The sequence below is a fragment of the Hyperolius riggenbachi genome, chromosome 5, assembly GCF_040937935.1.
Source record: "Hyperolius riggenbachi isolate aHypRig1 chromosome 5, aHypRig1.pri, whole genome shotgun sequence".
In the NCBI taxonomy this organism is placed as follows: domain Eukaryota; kingdom Metazoa; phylum Chordata; class Amphibia; order Anura; family Hyperoliidae; genus Hyperolius; species Hyperolius riggenbachi.
The window spans coordinates 222045494-222063412 of NC_090650.1; the positions used below are offsets into that span (position 1 = coordinate 222045494).

Sequence of the window (17919 nt, forward strand, 5' to 3'; positions counted from 1 at the left end):
TGTAGTCTAGGGCCAATTTAGGGGCAAGTTAATTAACTTAGCTGTATGTTTTTGGGATGTGGGAGGAAACCGTAGTGCCCGTAGAAAACCCACGTAGGAGAGAACATACAAACTATAAATGAATAAACTTTTTATCGCAAGTACCTAAGGGAATCAAAAATGTATCTGTAGCGTACATTCAGTTAACCCTTCAACTGAATAGAACACAATGTCCATTCCCGTAGATATACTATATGCAATATATAAAGAGTGGAAAAATGGCAAATGGAGGTGTGGAGTGCATGTCCATTCTGCACTTATATGATGTTGAGTGGAAATGGCTAGAAGCCATTCTTTGGATGTCTTTAACTATTGGCTACTGCATAGCTGAATTTTACGTGCATAACTGTGTGTACTGTTATACTGTAGTGTATTGAAGCACATTTCATACCTCAGTTTGCCATGCTTCCTGTCTGCGTATTGTCTTTAGAATATTCTGTGCCTTTTATAGTGGCATAGAATTACATGCGTAAGCAAAGTATATCCTTTTATGCTAATGCAGTAAAGATTGTCTTGTTATTGCATTATTAATGCCTTTATATGGTTATTTATTATGCCAGTATAAGGACACTGTAAATTATTTATCTCTGAAAAAGACTCTTATAGAGCTGCATATGGATGTTTTAGACAAGTCAATACCCAGAGTAATGACAAACACTACAATGTCAGGAGAAATCATTACTTTTTTTTAAACTCTTCTCAATGCTTTTGCCCCATGCTACCGGTCTTGAGTGCAAAATGGCAGCCATGGTCATTTGTTCTCAGCTGAGGGGTAGAACCATGCTCAGGAAGAGTCACTGATTAACTGGAACCACTTAAAGTCGCATACTTACCTAAGAAGAGGGAAGCTACTGAATCCTAATGAGGCTTTCTTCTCTCTCTGTCCTCTGATCCCCCTGTCGCCGAGCGTGGACCAAAGGGTTTGATGGTAATCTAACTGGGGTGGTGCTCCTCTTCTAGCATGAGTGCAGCTGTGCTGTGCCTGTGCGAGTACGGCCACGCCTGCGCAATAAGCCGGTGCCGCTTATGCACAAGCAGCTCCGTGCAGCTGGGCAAGCGCAGCTGTGCTCGCACGCCTGTGGCATGGTCGTGCTTGTGCCAGAAGAGGAGTGCGGCCCCAATCAACTGGAGGGTCTGTGAGCAATATGGGACCAGAGAGCAGTGAGACAGGCCTTATTAGGATCCAGAAGCTTCCCGCTTTTAGGTAAGTATGCGTTTCTGAATGTGTACTTGTGAGAAACCTATGCAGTTAAAAGTAAACATATAAAAACATACAAAATAAGAGAGTACTTTCAGTGAAAACTATAAGTGCAAGGAAAACAGGAGCAAAACTGGAGCAGCTGACCAGAACACTACAATGATTTCTTGTTCCCTATTTTTATTATTAAAATGTTTCTATTATCGACGCATTACTGAGAGAAAAAGTATACATTTTAGGAAAAGTGTACCTTATTTCAGAACCAAATGTCATCTTCATATATTATAACAGTGTTGGGATAAATGGAATAAACAGCTGAATAGAATTTGTATTTTTTATCTCCGCCTTTTATCCTAAAACTATAATGGTTGAAAACTGAAATTGTGTACTGTGATGTTTATCTTCTTTTTTCCTCTAGAATGCCTAAAAAAAGAAATAAATTGAAAAAATAATGTTGTGCCCCCCCCCCCCCCCCCCTTCAAATGGAAAAATAAATAAATATATATATATATATATATATATATATATAGTAATAAATAGGAACCTAGGGGCATAGCTACAATGGCAAAACTGCTTTGTAGTGATAATGATGATAATGTCTAGGAGAACTCAAGGAGAAGCATGAGATCAATTTGGTCGGGAGATAGATATGTAAGTTTCTGATTTGCTAGTCATGATCATGTGCTACAGCAGGATGAAATCACAGCAAATCAGAGCTTTGCAAATCTATCAGCTGGTTAAACGAAGCACATGCTTCTCCATGAGTTCTCCTAGACATGACCATCACTACTGCTCTGGTCCATGAGGTGAAAATATGCTCCGGATGTGAAGGAGTATAAAGGCCGAGCCTCTGAAACTTTTGTTAGCTGTATACCATACATTATTATTATTTCTATAATGCTTTTATTCCTGTATTTTGAAGATTTAGGTCAAAGTCAAATAAAATGTAGCAACTGACCTTTGATTTGCTTTATATCCCAAATGTAACTAGTTGCTCTGGGCTACAACTCTGCTTTTGCTGTGTTTTTCCTTGCACCTGTCTTGTTGAATTTTTCCTTGTATGCTAACTATATCAGCTGCTTCAGGGAAGTAAACTGTTGAAATAATATGCAAATTCTGAGTTTTCTAGTAATATCACAGCCCAAGCCCTATCTCCTGAGAATTCATGATCAGTATTCTAGCATATTACTCTATAGGGAATTGACATAACCTGTCCTATGGCATGGAACTCTGGAACTGTCTTATTTAACCACTTGCCGACCGCGCACTCATAACGCGCGTCGGCAAAGTGGCAGCTGCAGGACCAGCGACGCAGTTCTGCGTCGCCGGCTGCAGGCTAATTAATCAGGAAGCAGCCGCTCGCGAGATGGGCTGCTTCCTGTCAATTCACGGCGGGGGGCTCCTTGAATAGCCTGCGGGCCGCCGATCGCGGCTCGCAGGCTAAGTGTAAACACAAGCGGAAATAATCCGCTTTGTTTACATTTGTACAACGCTGCTAACAGTAGCAGCGTTGTACCAGATCAGCGATCCCCGGCCAATCAGCGGCCGAGGATCGCTGTCACATGACAGGCAGGAGCCTGTTAGAGGCTGCACAGGACAGATCTGTTCCTGTGCAGCCTCGGATCTCCGGGGAAGGGAGGGAGGAGAGGGAGGGGGGAATTTCGCCACGGAGGGGGGCTTTGAGGTGCCCCCCCCCCGCAACACCCAGGCAGGCAGGAGCGATCAGACCCCCCAGCACATCATCCCCCTAGTGGGGAAAAAAGGGGGGCGATCTGGTCGCTCTGCCTGGTGTTTGATCTGTGCTGGGGGCTGCACAGCCCACCCAGCACAGATCAGCTAAAACAGCGCTGGTCCTTAAGGGGGGGGGGGGGGGTAAAGGCTGGGTCATCAAGTGGTTAACATAGTCCTTTGTGGATGGCATTGATATTTTGCAAGAGGTATGAATAACTTTAAATGCAGATTTAGTGTGCTGAAATTGTCTCCAAGATTAAGTTCCACTAATTAAAATCTAGACTGGGAAGTATTATTGAACAGCTACAAAAAAATCTGCTCTTAATGTAGTTTTCTCATTAATGATCTGCTGGATTATGTTACGCTGGCCTGCCATTAGATTTTCTTGTTTAGTATGAGATGTACAAGATACAAGATGTATATATTCTCTCCTTGTTGCAGTCTGAATACTCATAGTTTACAGTAATCAGGTTTAGTGATAATAAAATATATCCCTAACCTAGCCTTGTGTTATTATTGTCAATAGCTCAGAAATTCCTTTCAATCAACATGTAAAATACTAAACACAAAATAAACTTAAATGTAGATGAGCATAGTACTCAAAAGAGCATGTAAAATTATAAATCAAGACAAGGACAGAAGATGTCATTCAGCATCTACAAATATTTGGCACAGACAAATAGTAAATCAATGATTATTATGCAATCTGACCATTTGTGGTTGGCTTGTGCTACAATGGCCTGTATGGGAAATCCCTAGCCTCTGCATCTGACCCTATTCAGTAGAGTAGCCGCTGTTGTATTTCTCCAGCTCAGGAGGCTTCTGCCTTCCACCTCCCCTCTCCAGCAGAAATAACATGCTTGTGCAGTCAAACTGATATCTAACTGCCTATTGATAGGCAGTTAGATATTGTTTAGATCATAATATCTGCATCAGACATTTTCCCAGATTCCATAAATCATACATAGGGCTTGATTCACAAAGCGGTGCAAAGTGTTTGCACGCTGGTGAAAAGGCCCTTATCACGCCTAAACTCACTTTAGGCATGATAAGAAGCAACTCGCGCAAATTTTGCGCGCGCAACCGCGCACGCGCGCACGCAACGTCCCCACTTCGCGCGAAGCTCCCATTAAACCCTATGGGACTTTGCGCGCGCACCTACGAAAAAAATCAGTGATAACTCAGTGGTGCAAAGGTTATCACGCCTAAAGTCTTTTAGGCGTGATAACTGGGTTATCACCGCTTTGTGAATCGAGGCCATAGTCTGTAATTTCAGGTAGCAGTGACATTTCTACACTATCCAACTGATTTCTTAAAAGACCTAAAATTGAGGGTGAACTGCAGGGCTCAAGAGCAAAATGGCATAAATCCAGGGTCTCCACCTGGATTTATGCCAATATAGCTGATATATTATATCATGGAAATTAAATGCTTAGTGGTGGTCTGTTTCAGCTGGGCACCTCACATGATCGTTCTGAATTACAAAATTTGCTGTTCACAAGTGCAGAGGAGCAGACCAGATGTCGTATTTCCTGAGTGGAAATGCAGAGGAGCAAACCAGATGTCAGTCTCCTGAATAGAAGTGCAGAGGATCTGATTGGAAGCCACCTGATTGGAAGGGGAGCAGAGCTAACCAGATGTTAGATCCCCTCAGTGAAAATGCAGAGGAGTTGAACAGATGTCACCCCACTTAGTGAAAAAGCAGAGGAGCTGACGGATATCAGCCCCTTGAGTTTAAGTGCAGAGGAACTGAACAGATGTCAGCCGCCTGAGTGGGAATGCAGAGAAACTGACCAGATGTCAGCCCCCTGAGTAGAAGTGCAGAGGTGGTGACTAAACGTCAGCCCCCTGAGTGGAAATGCAGAGATTCTGACCAGATGTCAGCCCCCTGGGTGGAAGTGCCGAGCAGCTGACCAGACTCCAGTCATCTGGGTGGGAGTGTACAGAAGCTGACCAGACATCAGCTCCCTGAGTGGAAATGCAGAGCAGCTGACCAGATGTAAGCCCCTTGAGTGGAAATACAGAGGATCTTTCCGGACATCAGCCCCCTGAGTGGAAGGGGAGTGGAGCTGACTAGACATTAGTACTTTGAGTGGGAAAGGAGAGGAGTTGACCAGATGTCATCCCCCTAAGTGGAAGTGTAGAGGAGCTAACCAGATGTCAGTCACCTAAGGGTGGAAACACAGAGGAGCTGACCAGATGTCAGCCCCTTGTGTGGAAATGCAGAGGAGCTGATCAGACATCAACCCCCTTCCCCCCCTCCCCTTCCACTCAGTCCCCTAAGTGGAAGGGGAGAGGAGCTGACCACACATCAGTCACCTGGGTGGAAATGCTGAGGTGTTGACCAGATGTCAGCCCACTGAGTGGAAGTGCTGAGGAGCTGACCATACTTCATCCCCATGAGTGGAAATGTAGAGGAGCTGACCAGACATCGCCCCCCAGAGTAGAAATGCAGAGGAGCTGACCAAACATTAGCCCCCTGCGTGGAAAAGCAGAGGCGCTGACCAAATGTGTGTCATATAAACATTCACAAAGCAGTTGGTGAAAAGTTGCAATGCAGCATTATGCAGGGCAGTGTAATGAAAACGATATCTCTTATTGTGTAAAAGTTGAAAAATATTTTCAACTTTTAGAAAATGTTAATAAATAAGAAGGAATTCAACAGTCCAGAGGTCTGGTTACTCAAGTGTTGCTTCATCCTTGTAATTCAAAACAGAGCGAGGCTGTGACATGACACTTAGAGACACATACTTTGTGGATACATCAGCCATTTGTCATCTTACATCTTACATATATAGCAATCATTTCCTTCAAAAAGAGGTAGGTGTATCCTCTGGAATCCACTGTTGTTTGTGGCTTTAACCTTGCTGCCCTGTATTTTTCAATGATCCAAATAACCTGGACTGATAGTGCCCTGTCACAACCTCTTTCTGTTGTGAATTGAGTGACAAGTGTAAGTTGTGTGTGCCTATAGGGAAAGGAGTACACTATTCAGCACTGCGATTATTTTCTAAAGTCTGTTCATACACTGTTTAATGACTAAGGTCAACTTTAGCTCTTTTTAGATGTTATTAAGTTCACACACTTCTCTCTCTCTGGGAAGACTTGCTGGTCGTGTTCTGTAAAAGTTTAATGAGGCAGAATAATGGAAACTTTGCTTTCCAAGAACCCCAAAGTAGAATTCCTTCACAATGCAAGCTTATTGATATTCATGTTCTAACAATGCAGTCTGTCTGTATGTACATAAAGAAAAACACCTGGTCCCCATGTAGTAAATTCTCAACAAATTGTGAAATATTTTATACATCAAAGACCTTCTTATATACATGAACTCTCAGACAAGCGTTAAATCAGCCAGTTAAAAGGTTGCAGAATTTATGACTTGCTGAATTCCAATCTCACAGCTTATAGATTTTGAGTTCTGATGCTGTATTAATATTTCTGTGGGAGCAGATAAATGACTTTTCATGTATGCACAGCTTGATATTACAAAGTCTTCATTCATAATATCTCTTGTATAGATACAGAGATGAATATAACAATACATTTGTCTTCCCTTGAATATGTTTCTTTTTCTGTATAGAACATATGATATGCTATGTAATGATCTGATTCTGACCATATATATTCATGGGATGATGTACAAAGTATATGTACAGGCGAGAGCACTGGAATTACATTGTGATCATTTCACACATGTGTGCTGCACTTTCTGGTTTTTTTTATACTGCACTCATGACTGGAGGTGTAACGTGATCACAGTGTATTTGCAATGCACTTCAATGCATATTTCTTTTAGTGAATCATTCCATGGAAAAATGATTTATTATTTTATTTCTCTTTTACATTGTTATGATAATTTTAGGTTGCATAATCCAAATCAATGACCTAGGATCTATATTCAGTGTATATTATCATCCATGTGCAGTGTCGAAATACAAATATATTACAACTGGAGTTATGAACTCTTTGGTCTGTCCAATAAAAGAGATAGATTACTACTGGTTATAGACTACTTTAGTTATATCATTTAACTGGCAAGGTTGAGGTAGAATCTGCACCAACACAATTCAGTGTGCTATAGACTTGAAAATATATAAATGCAAATGCAATCTCTCCAAAAAAGGCCAATATACAGCACCATTGAATAATATAATGATAATTCCAGTATTTGCATAGCGTTTTTCTCCTGCTGGACTCAAAATGATTGAGAGGCAACCACTAGAGCACACTCAGTAGGCAGTAGCAGTGTTAGGGAGTCTCACCCAAGTCCTTTCTGAATAGGTCCTGGCTTACTGAAATAGGAAGAGCCAAGATTTGGTCTCCTGTGGCAGAGGCTGAAAACAATATCAAAACATTATTTGAATATAGGTGCACACTTATATACAGTATGATCCATAATTCATAATTTAAAAACACTTGTATGTATTTTTTATGCAAATATGGAAACTTGATCATGAGATTTTTAAAAGTTTTTTTTTATGGATGATTTACAAAGTATATGTGCAGTATATATATGTAAGTTTTCATATTCAGTGGTGCTACAGCCTTTTGGCCTTTTTGGGGGAGTAAGTGCATTGGTATATCATTTAACTGGGGAGATAATAAAAATAGTGGAGAACTAACCAGTTTCTTATGGGCTATGGAAGAAATGTTAAGGATTATTGATCAGAACATTTTACACATGATATTCCCTGGACTGTGGTTTGGATTATGCAAATCACGGAGATGAAGCTTGTCAACTGTCAAAACAGATTTATATGATACAATTTTATTTTATTTCTCTGCTGTTTCCTACTCCTTGTGTATAGATTTGAAGAGCAGAAATACCAAACAAAACAAATGTCCACCTATTACTATTTTTTAACTTCCCAATACCATTATTAAGGCTTGAAAAGTGATAGATACATGACTGCATCCGCTATAAGGTCCCCTTGTGCCTGTGTGTGCTGAACTGTTCACTTGCTTAGTGTCTTGGCAAGTGGTCAGCTGAACCCTCCTCTGCAATATCGAGTCAGTTCAGCGTCCATCAGCTTACCATATACTTTGCTTAACAGAGAACTTTAGCAAAGGAACCAGAATAAATATTCCTTGCTAAAAGACAAAGGCCCATATGCAATTCATTTTTTCACTTGAGTTATCTCCTAGGAGATCATTTTCATCTTCTCTTTAAACCAGATTATCTGCATTTTACAATTGAAAAAGTACCCAAAAGTTTGTGAAAAAGTACTATCAAATTTATTTTGAGCATTTTCTTGCTTGTTGGTGGCTTAAAAACCATTTTATGACACGTTGTGAAAATATCACCTAGGAGAAAACTCAGGAGAAAAAGTGAATTGCATATGGGCCAAAGTGTTGGTTTAGGTTTCTTCTAGTGGGACTTTATAGAACTTTCTGCTCTCCAAACCTGCTCTGCATTATACCCTGAGCAATTGATATTTAAACTACTCCCCAGTACATACAAAGAAGATAAAATATGTAACCATTATGTTAAAAATACCTTCAAACAATTTAATAACATGGCCCACTCCATAGTTGTAGACTGTGGGCCCAATCTAATTCACTTTTTCTCTAAAGTGTTCTCCTAGGTGATATTTTCACATTATAAGTAAAATGCCATTTAAGCTAAGAGTAAGCAAGACAATACTCAGAAAAATTTTGGAAGTATTTTTCACTTGGTTTTTGTTACTTTTTCAATTAAAGAATGAAAAACTTATTTTAAACAGAAGATAAAAAATTGTCACCCTGGAGAAAACATATGAGAAAATGGGCCATATGCAATTCCCTTTTTCACCTGAGTTTTTTCTTAGGAGATAATTTTTCATCTTCAATTTAAAATAACTTTCCAGCACTTTTCAACTTAAAAAGTACCAAAAAGTAGGTGAAAAAGTACTATCAAAATTATTTTGAGTATTTTCTTGCTTGCTGGTGGCTTAAAAGAAATTTTATTGGCAAGTTTAAAATTATCACCTAGGAGAAAACTCAGGAGAAAAAGTGAATTGCATATGGGCCAATGTGAATTGGATTGGGCCCATATGCAATTCCCTTTTTCTCATGAGTTTTCTCCTAGGAGATAATTTTTCATCTTCTATTTAAAATAACTTTCCAGCACTTTTCAACTGAAAAAGTACCAACAAGTAGATGAAAAAGTACTATCAAAATTATTTTGAGTATTTTCTTGTTTTCTGGTGGCTTAAAAGGCATTTTATTGACAAATTTAAAAAATATCACCTAGGAGAAAATTCAAGAGAAAAATGTAATTGCATATGGCCCACTGTGTCATACCTGGATTTAGTAATCTGGGTAATTTTTCTTGATTATCTTTTGAATGATTTATTATTTTTCTCCACTCAGATTCATTAAATGATCAAAAAGGAAAATACTTTAAAACAGGATATGTACTGGCATTAATATCAGTTGACTGTTATGTACATATGTGAGTACATTGTAGAGTAAAAAAATAGAATGGGAAGGGGCTGGAGCCTGTCCAGGGAGGCCCACATATCTGTCATTCTGTACACATAGAATCAACTCACAGTGGAATCCTTTACAATTAAAATTTAAATGGAAGATGCCTAAAACTAATCTTCTTTACAAAGTTTGAAAAAAAACAACTTTTCATTTTTCGTCACATAAACATTAAAAATAACCACCAATAATCAATGTAAAAATACTGCATTATTGATTTTAATATAAAGCACAATGAGAGAACAGCAGAACCCCATTGTTTACAAACTGCTGCAAAGTCTTGCATTGCTAACACTAATGTTAAAAAATAAACGAATGGGAAGTGCAGCCCTGGTGGTCTGTCTCAGTTGTACCCTACCCTTTTACATGCCTCAGGGATCCCGGTTTTGGTCCCCTGTGTTCTGGCACATCCCCTTGTCATGTACGTGGCACATATTGGAATGACTCAAATCTACATATCTCTGTGCAACACTTCAGAGGGTACGTGGTCAAACTGCTCAAAAGCTCAGCCATTTTGGAGGGAGTGGGTGGGGCTAAGCAGCCCTCCAGGTTTGGCCATTTTTGCAGATATTGCAATGTGAAGACAAAAAGACAAAACAATTCTGTCTTTTCTGGCTTAGACTATATTTGGAATGTGTATTATAAGTTCCACTTTGAAATGCAAAGTGCAGAAACAGACTACAGTGCTCACAAAACCAACAAGCTACCAGTCAAGATAATCATATTGCAAGCTAAGAATGGTCACTCTTTAAATAAAGATGAGGAAGATGTTTTTGTATCCCATTTTAATTACATAGTATTTTAGTATCATAGTTTTTGCAATCATTATTTTGATAAGAAGTCAAATGTAGATTTAATCTCTGTTAAAAACAATAGGGCACTGTCTTTTTATATCTCCTTCTAGAAGCAGATGTATTAAAACAATACATTGTTATTTATTTTGCTCAAGCATATTATTCATATTATTCAGTTCTGTACAATAAATACAAGGAGGTTTATATTAGGTGGTTCAGTCATGCATACAAGTGAAAATGACAAGCTCTGTAATGAGGGAGGAGGACTTTGTACAGTCAGGGGTGGAGCAGGTTCATTATCTACCAGGACCCACATTTAAGCTTTCTTCTGTGAAAGAAATATATAAAAGTATAATACTCCTTTATTCAAATACTCTGTTAAAGTGTACCTATGTTCATCCTGCATATTTGCCTTTAGGGGTAAGTAAGCGGGAAGGAACTCCTAAACATTCTTGAAAAAAAAAAGAGTTTTTCCTCCCTGGTCTCTCCCTCTGGTTTCCTCTCTGCAGATGCCGTTGCTGGCCCAAAGTGGCCCCACCCCACACCCCTTGTCTTTTCCCCTCCCTCCTCCACCTGATGCCACTCCCACCCCTCATATTGGTGTTATGGCTGTGGGTGGAAGTACCCACAGGCTGGCAGCCTCAGCACCTGCCACTCGCAGTGGCATCATTGCATGCTTGCATGTATCTTCACAAACACAGCTGGGACATGGAGAGTGAGAAGTAGGGGGCGAAGGCCTTTCTGAAATGATTTCTAATGTTTCTAATGGAGTATAGATAACCTTTAAGTAATATTTGTGTAGAACATGGCTATTTAAAGTGTTAAAAAATCCAGTTATAATTGTATACAGTATAGGCTGATACTGATATACAGACCTTTTTGTGAAAATAGCCCTACTTTTAAGGTGTCTTCATCACTTTAAGTGGCCTTTATACATGCAGGGATTAGGGAGTTCTATGTGCATTCTCTGCATCTTCTTTTAAAGTGGACCAATACCCATTACACTGTCTCACTGCATTATTCATGTTTAACCCAAGGTAATTAGTAATAATGCATCCCCTGAAATATTCTCTGTTCTTCCTGAATATCTAGCATTCAAGCTATGTGGCACTAGCCAAGGCTGGCGGCTCAGGAAATAAACAGAAATGTTTCCAGTGGTAATTCTGTGTAATGATTTATTTAACATAGTAATATGTGAATGTGTACAGGTCCTCTTTAACATGTTTTAGTTTGGCAGGTGTCAGCCAGCAAACAAGATACAGCTGCCATGATGCCCTCACAGAGCTTACCTACTCTAGCCTGTGTGAGCTGTGCTGTCAGCAAGCGTGACACTGGGAAGGAGGCTGGGAATGTTTTCAGCTTAAATAACAGTTTACATAACGTGTTTCACGTCACAGGCACAACCATTGTGTCTTAAAGGGCTGGTGCACACCGGCGCGGTTCTGGAGTGTTTTTTAAAACGCTTGCAGAGGGAAACCCGCTTGGCTGATGAAAGTGAATGGGATGGTACACACCAGAGCGGTTCGTTTTTTCCACAAATGCAAACTCGGGGGCTGCAGCATTGTTGAGACTTCCGAGGCGTTTCTGCCTCAATCTTAAAGTATAGGAAAGTGGAAAGCCGCTCTGAAAAATGCTAGATCAGAGCGGTTTTCCAGGCATTTTTGTTACAGAAGCTGTTCAGTAACAGCTTTACTGTAACAATATTTGTAATCTGCTACACAAAAACGCTCCAAAAAACGCTAGGCATGTTTAGAAAACATCTCTAAACATGACTAGAATCGCTCTGAATCTGCTTCAAAAACCTCTAGCGTTTTGCAGATCTGCTAGAGGTTATTGGTGTGCACTGGCCCTTAATTAGAATAAATCGGAGGAGCTGTAAGCTTATAGTGACCCATCTCACTCTTTGGCAGTAGTATAAATACATCATATGCTGGTAGATAAACAGTGAGCTGGCACCACAGACTGGAGAATCCTCGCCAATAGACAAAGGAGTGTGTGCCTGCAAGACAAGCGAGATACTTCTACATTTTTGTTTTTGAACAGAGAGAGATAGCTCACTAACCAAACTTATTCTTATATCTATGTGGCAGATGGGGGATCACCACCCCAATTACATCTGATATGTGTAGGGAGGTGGTTTACTCCAGAATTATCTAATTCTGATGTCAGGAGGGAGGGGGTTACATCATGCTTCCTAATTTTAATATTTGGAGGGGGGAGTTGCGCCATGCCACCAAATCTGATATCTGGGGAAAGGGCTGGAGGAAGAATTTTTACACACCTACACTGCTATTTAGCCTCAAAACTGCCCTGCCAACATGTAATATGTTAGGAACTTCTTAAGATCCTTCTTTGTGATGCACATACTAACATCCCTAATCCCTATTGAAACTTGCTGAATTTGCAACTATCAGGCAAGATTATTGTTTCAAGTACATTGAGTACATTGCACCAGCCATTTAAGGTATTGACTGTCGTGGGACATTACCAAGGAGAGACTCAGTAGGTTGAAAAGGAGAGTCGTATTTGTTGCTGCACAATATATATTTAATCAACATTTGCTAAGCAGTGTTTTATACTAAAAAGCTAAAATAGCTACAGCATACAAACTCTTCTAGACTAGTGTTGTTATACATTGCTACAATATGACAGTGAACAGTAGAGGTAATGTAAATTGCACTAATTAGTCGGATTTAAAGGGAACATGAAGTGAGAGGGATATGGAGGCTGCCATATTTATTTCCTTTTAAACAATAGCAATAGCCTGGCAGTACTGCAGATCCTCAGCCTAAAATACTTTTAGCCATACACCCTAAACAAGCATGCCAATCAGGTGATCTGACTGACTGGTTTAGCTGCTTGCTTGTTTCAGGTGTGGCATGCAGACACTACTGATGCCAGCAAAATCATCAGGATGTCAGGCAGCTGGTATTGTATAAAATGACATAAATATGGCAGCCTCCATATCACTCTCACTTCAAGTGTCCTTTAATAATTACTTGTCCTTAAAATAGTGTTTTTCTTTGCCGTCAAATAAAAAGTAAATATATTACATCATAAAATACATTATGATATGATAAAGCATAGAGAAAACACATATTTTCACTATAGAAGCTGATCTGCTCTAATGTGCCCTGTGGCACACGCTTATCTCAAATCTATTTTTCTGGCTTGCCATTTGTGTCTTTACTTATTTGGACAATGGATGTGTACTATATTGATACATATGAAAACATTCTTTCAGCCACAGATTGGTTGTTTGATCTGTATAGAATGGGAAGGGGTAGAACTATGTCTAGCTTTTACTGTTCTCCAGCGACCCACTGGGAAGAGTTTACCTCACTTCCTGTCCAAAGCACATAGGAGAATAAGGGGACATTTCCCCAAAGGGAGGATGTTCTGAATGGGAAGTGTCATATTTGATATCTGCCACTGTTCCCAATGAGAGAATATTCTCCTGTTCCTTGTTTACTAACACACTGACAGAACAGTTGGGGATTCATCTCCTTATGTCAGCAGCTACAAGAGCAGAGAGTGGTGGAAAATCTCCACAGCGGGGACAGATACAAAAATAAATAACTTGATTGAGGTTTCAGCTATGGAAAAGTGGAAAAGAAGTTTTGTTTTGATCTATGATTGTATAGTATAGGTTAAATGTATTATTATTATTATTATTATTATTATTATTATTATTATTATAAAAGGTAGATAGTTGATGGATAGAAAATAGATGTACAAAATGCTTAATTGCAAAACAAAAAGGCAAACATACCAGTGCTGAGGAGAAATCAAATTCTGTTTTCCTTTGTTTTAAGTTCTGCTTTATCATCTTTTATCATTCTCTGCGTCCTTAGGTTTCTTTTTTCCATTGACATTACAAACACCTATGTTAAGGCATTCTTTAAAGTCTTAGTAATGTTTTCCTCATCAAATCATGAAGTACCCTTTTGTTATATCTCTTCTTTAACACATAACATGTTCCTCCTCTGACCCTCATTTTCCCTTTTTTTCTCTTTCTCTCCCCACCTTCCATATGTCTGTTCCTTTTGTTGACCCATCTAACCCAACCCAAATTTGTTTGCTCCTCCTATTCCATTCCTTTTTTTCCCAAATTTATCCTTGCTTGACCATCCCAACCTATTTGTTCCTGTTCCTCTCTTCGTTTGCAGCTTAGAGATGGCTAAACTGAGCACCCAGACTGCTTCCGTCACGACCCCTGTTGACCTCAACATGAACCTCTCTCAGTCTACCACCCCTTCCTCCACCCCCACCTCTATGGCTATGTTGGCGGCAGCTGCTGCTGCCTCCGTGGTCAACGTCAATTCCCCTCCCCCCCTACCAACTTTACCGACCACCCACTATGCTGTTCCTGTCTCCAGTCTGCTTGGCATGAAAACTGTCCCACTCCTGGCATTAAATGCAGCGGCCACTGCGGGGGCCACTGGGAATTTACCTGCTTATACTGCCAAAATTCCATCGACGAGTGGGGTTAAGAAATCAGACCGACAGAAGTTTGCTCCATATTGAAGGCATGAAAACAAAGCTCTACCAAGATTGTGTGGTAGATCATTCTAAAGGAAACAATATGGCATTCTTATTTTATGTTTCATTTTTTTATGTTCAATTGCAAAGTGTTTATTGTTGCTGATCAATTTGTCCTCTTTCCACGACTATTAACCCAAATTAGTAACTAGTTCCAACAGCCTATGTTTTTCACTTCTATAATTTATTTATTTATGTTGATGTTATGTATCACTCTTGTTTTAAGTTTAGTTCTTTATTTTTTCTTTGTGTTTCTCAGTATTTTGAAGAGTGGAATTGGAGGGGAAAAGTTAAAAAACACCTGGCATGTTTGCCTTATTATAAAGTTTAGTATGTGACAGTGTAAGATGTTGATTTTCACACTGAGTTTTCATTGCATACTATATATTAAAACTGGAACAATGTGCACCTTTTATAAGAATGATTCATTTATTCCAGTTTGTCAACTTAAGTAAATGGGCATTGACATTAGGCACGCTAGCCCATGAGGCAAAGTGCTTTGATAGCAGCAGGTAGTCCACAGTTGATGGGATGCATATTAGTTTTAGGTTCTGCTTCAACTTGAACTGATATATAGCCCATGATTGGACGAATGACTGCTTCTGTCAGAGGCCACCAAGGTATTTTGGGGAGTGGCAAATTCTCTCTTTATAATGCCACTTTACAGGTATGTAAATAACTAGTTCCATGAGTATTATTGATTAACTGGCAATCAGTATTAAAAATCTAGCTTTGAACTTTTTTTCTGTTATTCTAGTAGAAGAGTGTTGTATTGTTTTATCCACTGGTAGACCCAGGAAATGTTAGGGTTAAACGATACCTTTTATTGACTGAGTAGGTAATTTACCACCAGACGGAAGTATCATTCTCCAGCATCCATGTTATGTGCTGGTTTGGGGGCAGTAAGGATGAAAGTGACCTCATTGCCCTGGCACTATTACAGTAGCAAAGAAGTCTGAGCAAGGTAACTTACCTCCATAGCTTCTCACTCAGCTACCTTGCTCCATGGCAATCTTGAAGACAAGACTACATACAGCAACATAAAACCACATTTTAGAAAATGATTGATTCCTAGAATCATATGATTATTTACATGTTGCACATTTCATGGTGAAATTATTATTTCCTCATTTTTTTCATAGTGCAGAAAATGATATGAGATCATGTGTACAATAAAACAATAGAAATTGCCTCCATTGGTCTTGTATGATACAACATTTTTGTGCTAGTTTCAGAAGCCTAAATGTAGTCATAAGATATTGTATATATATATTTAAAGCAGAACTTTACGGCTTTACCGGCTAAAAAAAAAATCTGCTGTATGCTAACTCCCATCAAGACACAATCTATACTTGGAATACAAAAAGCTCCACAAGTGCAGTAAAAATTTATAACTCTTGATGCAGTATATCTGAAAAACAGAACCCTTCCCAAAAGTCTTTTGGAGGAATGATGTGGTTACAACATCACACTTTAATCAGTTCCACAAGCATATGAAGGACAGTCAGATACTTGACCCGAGGAACATAACATCCTTGCATAGAACAACAGTGTCCCGGCAGTAATTCATGCTGACAAATAGATCCTGCACTGCATTCTGAACTGTTACATTGTTTTTATAATGCAGATATCATGCATATTTAAAAGCTAAAATATTTTCCCCTAGAGATCTGCTGTAATTAAAGTAAAATATTTTGGCCCATATCCTATTAACATCTCTCTTGAGTTTTCTCTAAGGAGATAATTTTTTCAACTTATCTAAAAATAAGTTATCAACATTTAGCAACTAAAATAAAAGTATTCAAAAGTAGTAAAAAATGTAACATCACATTTTTTTTTGCATAATTTCTTGCTTAGTGGGAACTTAAAACACATTTTATTGATAGAGCTTACAAATATCGCCTTTGAGAAAACTCAGGAGAAAAGTTATTAGGATATGGCCCTTTATCTCTAACATTTAATGCCAGTGAGTTAAACTTTGCTGCCAGGTATCACAACAGCTTTTGCTCCTGATTATCTTACTGTAGAGAATACACTGATAGAATAGTCTATACATCTTGTTATAGGTATAGATTAAAAAATTAGTTTTCCATAAAAATGGGTTTGTAAATAATGTTATGCCTATAATAAAATCTTCTAGCACTATGCATAATGTTTCTTGCACTGTTATCTTTCAGATAACACACATACAGAATACGTATTTATCTAGGCAGGGATCCTATAGTCTATAATATAATTGCCTCAGTTTGTTGTGTAATATCCCCTCTAGTTAATAAAACAGTCCCTTACAAATATGAGTAATAAGGTCGATCTACTGCAGTGATTTATGTCTACACACTTTAACCTGTCAAATAATTTCTTTAGAATCAATATATTATATAGGAAGGTATAATAGTAATAATGGCCTCAATTCACCAGTGGTTACCGACCAATTTATCTCATGGGAGGTGATTTACCTCCTGTGATATCTTAAAATAGCAATTCTCCAGAAGTATAGGGTGAAATATCGACAGAGAGAAATCCATGCGATAAATGTGCGATAAATAGGCGATAAATAGGCGATAGACGTTATTTTTTCTCAAAATCACAATTCACCAGAGAAAAAAGGGGGCATGGCCATTCGTTATTTTTTCATCTATTTATCCCCTTAATGTACCTGGAGATATCTGTTTTTTCTCACAGCTGCTGCAGCTCACTCTGCAGCTAGTTTACTAGCAGCACACAGTAACAGCCTATACTGTACATATTTCAGGCACCAGAGAGCAGCCCATTTACAATATTTAGCATATTAAGCAATATTAAGCATTTACAATATTAACCACTTGCTGACCGCACGCTTATACCGTGCGTCGGCAAAGTGGCAGCTGCAGGACCAGCGACGCAGTACTGCGTCGCCAGCTGCAGGCTGATTAATTAGGAAGCAGCCGCTCGCGCGAGCGGCTGCTTCCTGTCAAATCACGGCGGGGGGCTCCGTGAATAGCCTGCGGGCCGCCGATGGCGGCTCGCAGGCTAAATGTAAACACAAGCGGAAATAATCCGCTTTGTTTACATTGTACAGCGCCGTAAGGCAGATCGGCGATCCCCGGCCAATCAGCGGCCGGGGATCGCCGCCATGTGACAGGGGACGTCCCGTCACTGGCTGCACAG

General features: G+C 39.4%; 1 protein-coding gene across 11 annotated transcripts in view; it reads left to right on the forward strand.

The window, feature by feature from the left end:
• Positions 1 to 17689, forward strand: part of LOC137518602 (poly(rC)-binding protein 3-like) — a 1088021-nt gene extending 1070332 nt beyond the window's left edge. For 7 of the 11 annotated variants that reach the window (XM_068236676.1, XM_068236680.1, XM_068236679.1 and 4 more), the window contains one exon: positions 14400 to 17688. In XM_068236676.1, the coding sequence (XP_068092777.1) occupies positions 14400 to 14757 (358 nt within the window). In that variant the 3' untranslated portion in view covers positions 14758 to 17688. Of the gene's footprint in view, positions 1 to 14399 lie in introns of all 11 variants that reach the window. The other 4 variants (XM_068236683.1, XM_068236684.1, XM_068236685.1 and 1 more) reach the window with 2 other exon arrangements.
• Positions 17690 to 17919: the final 230 nt, after the last annotated feature.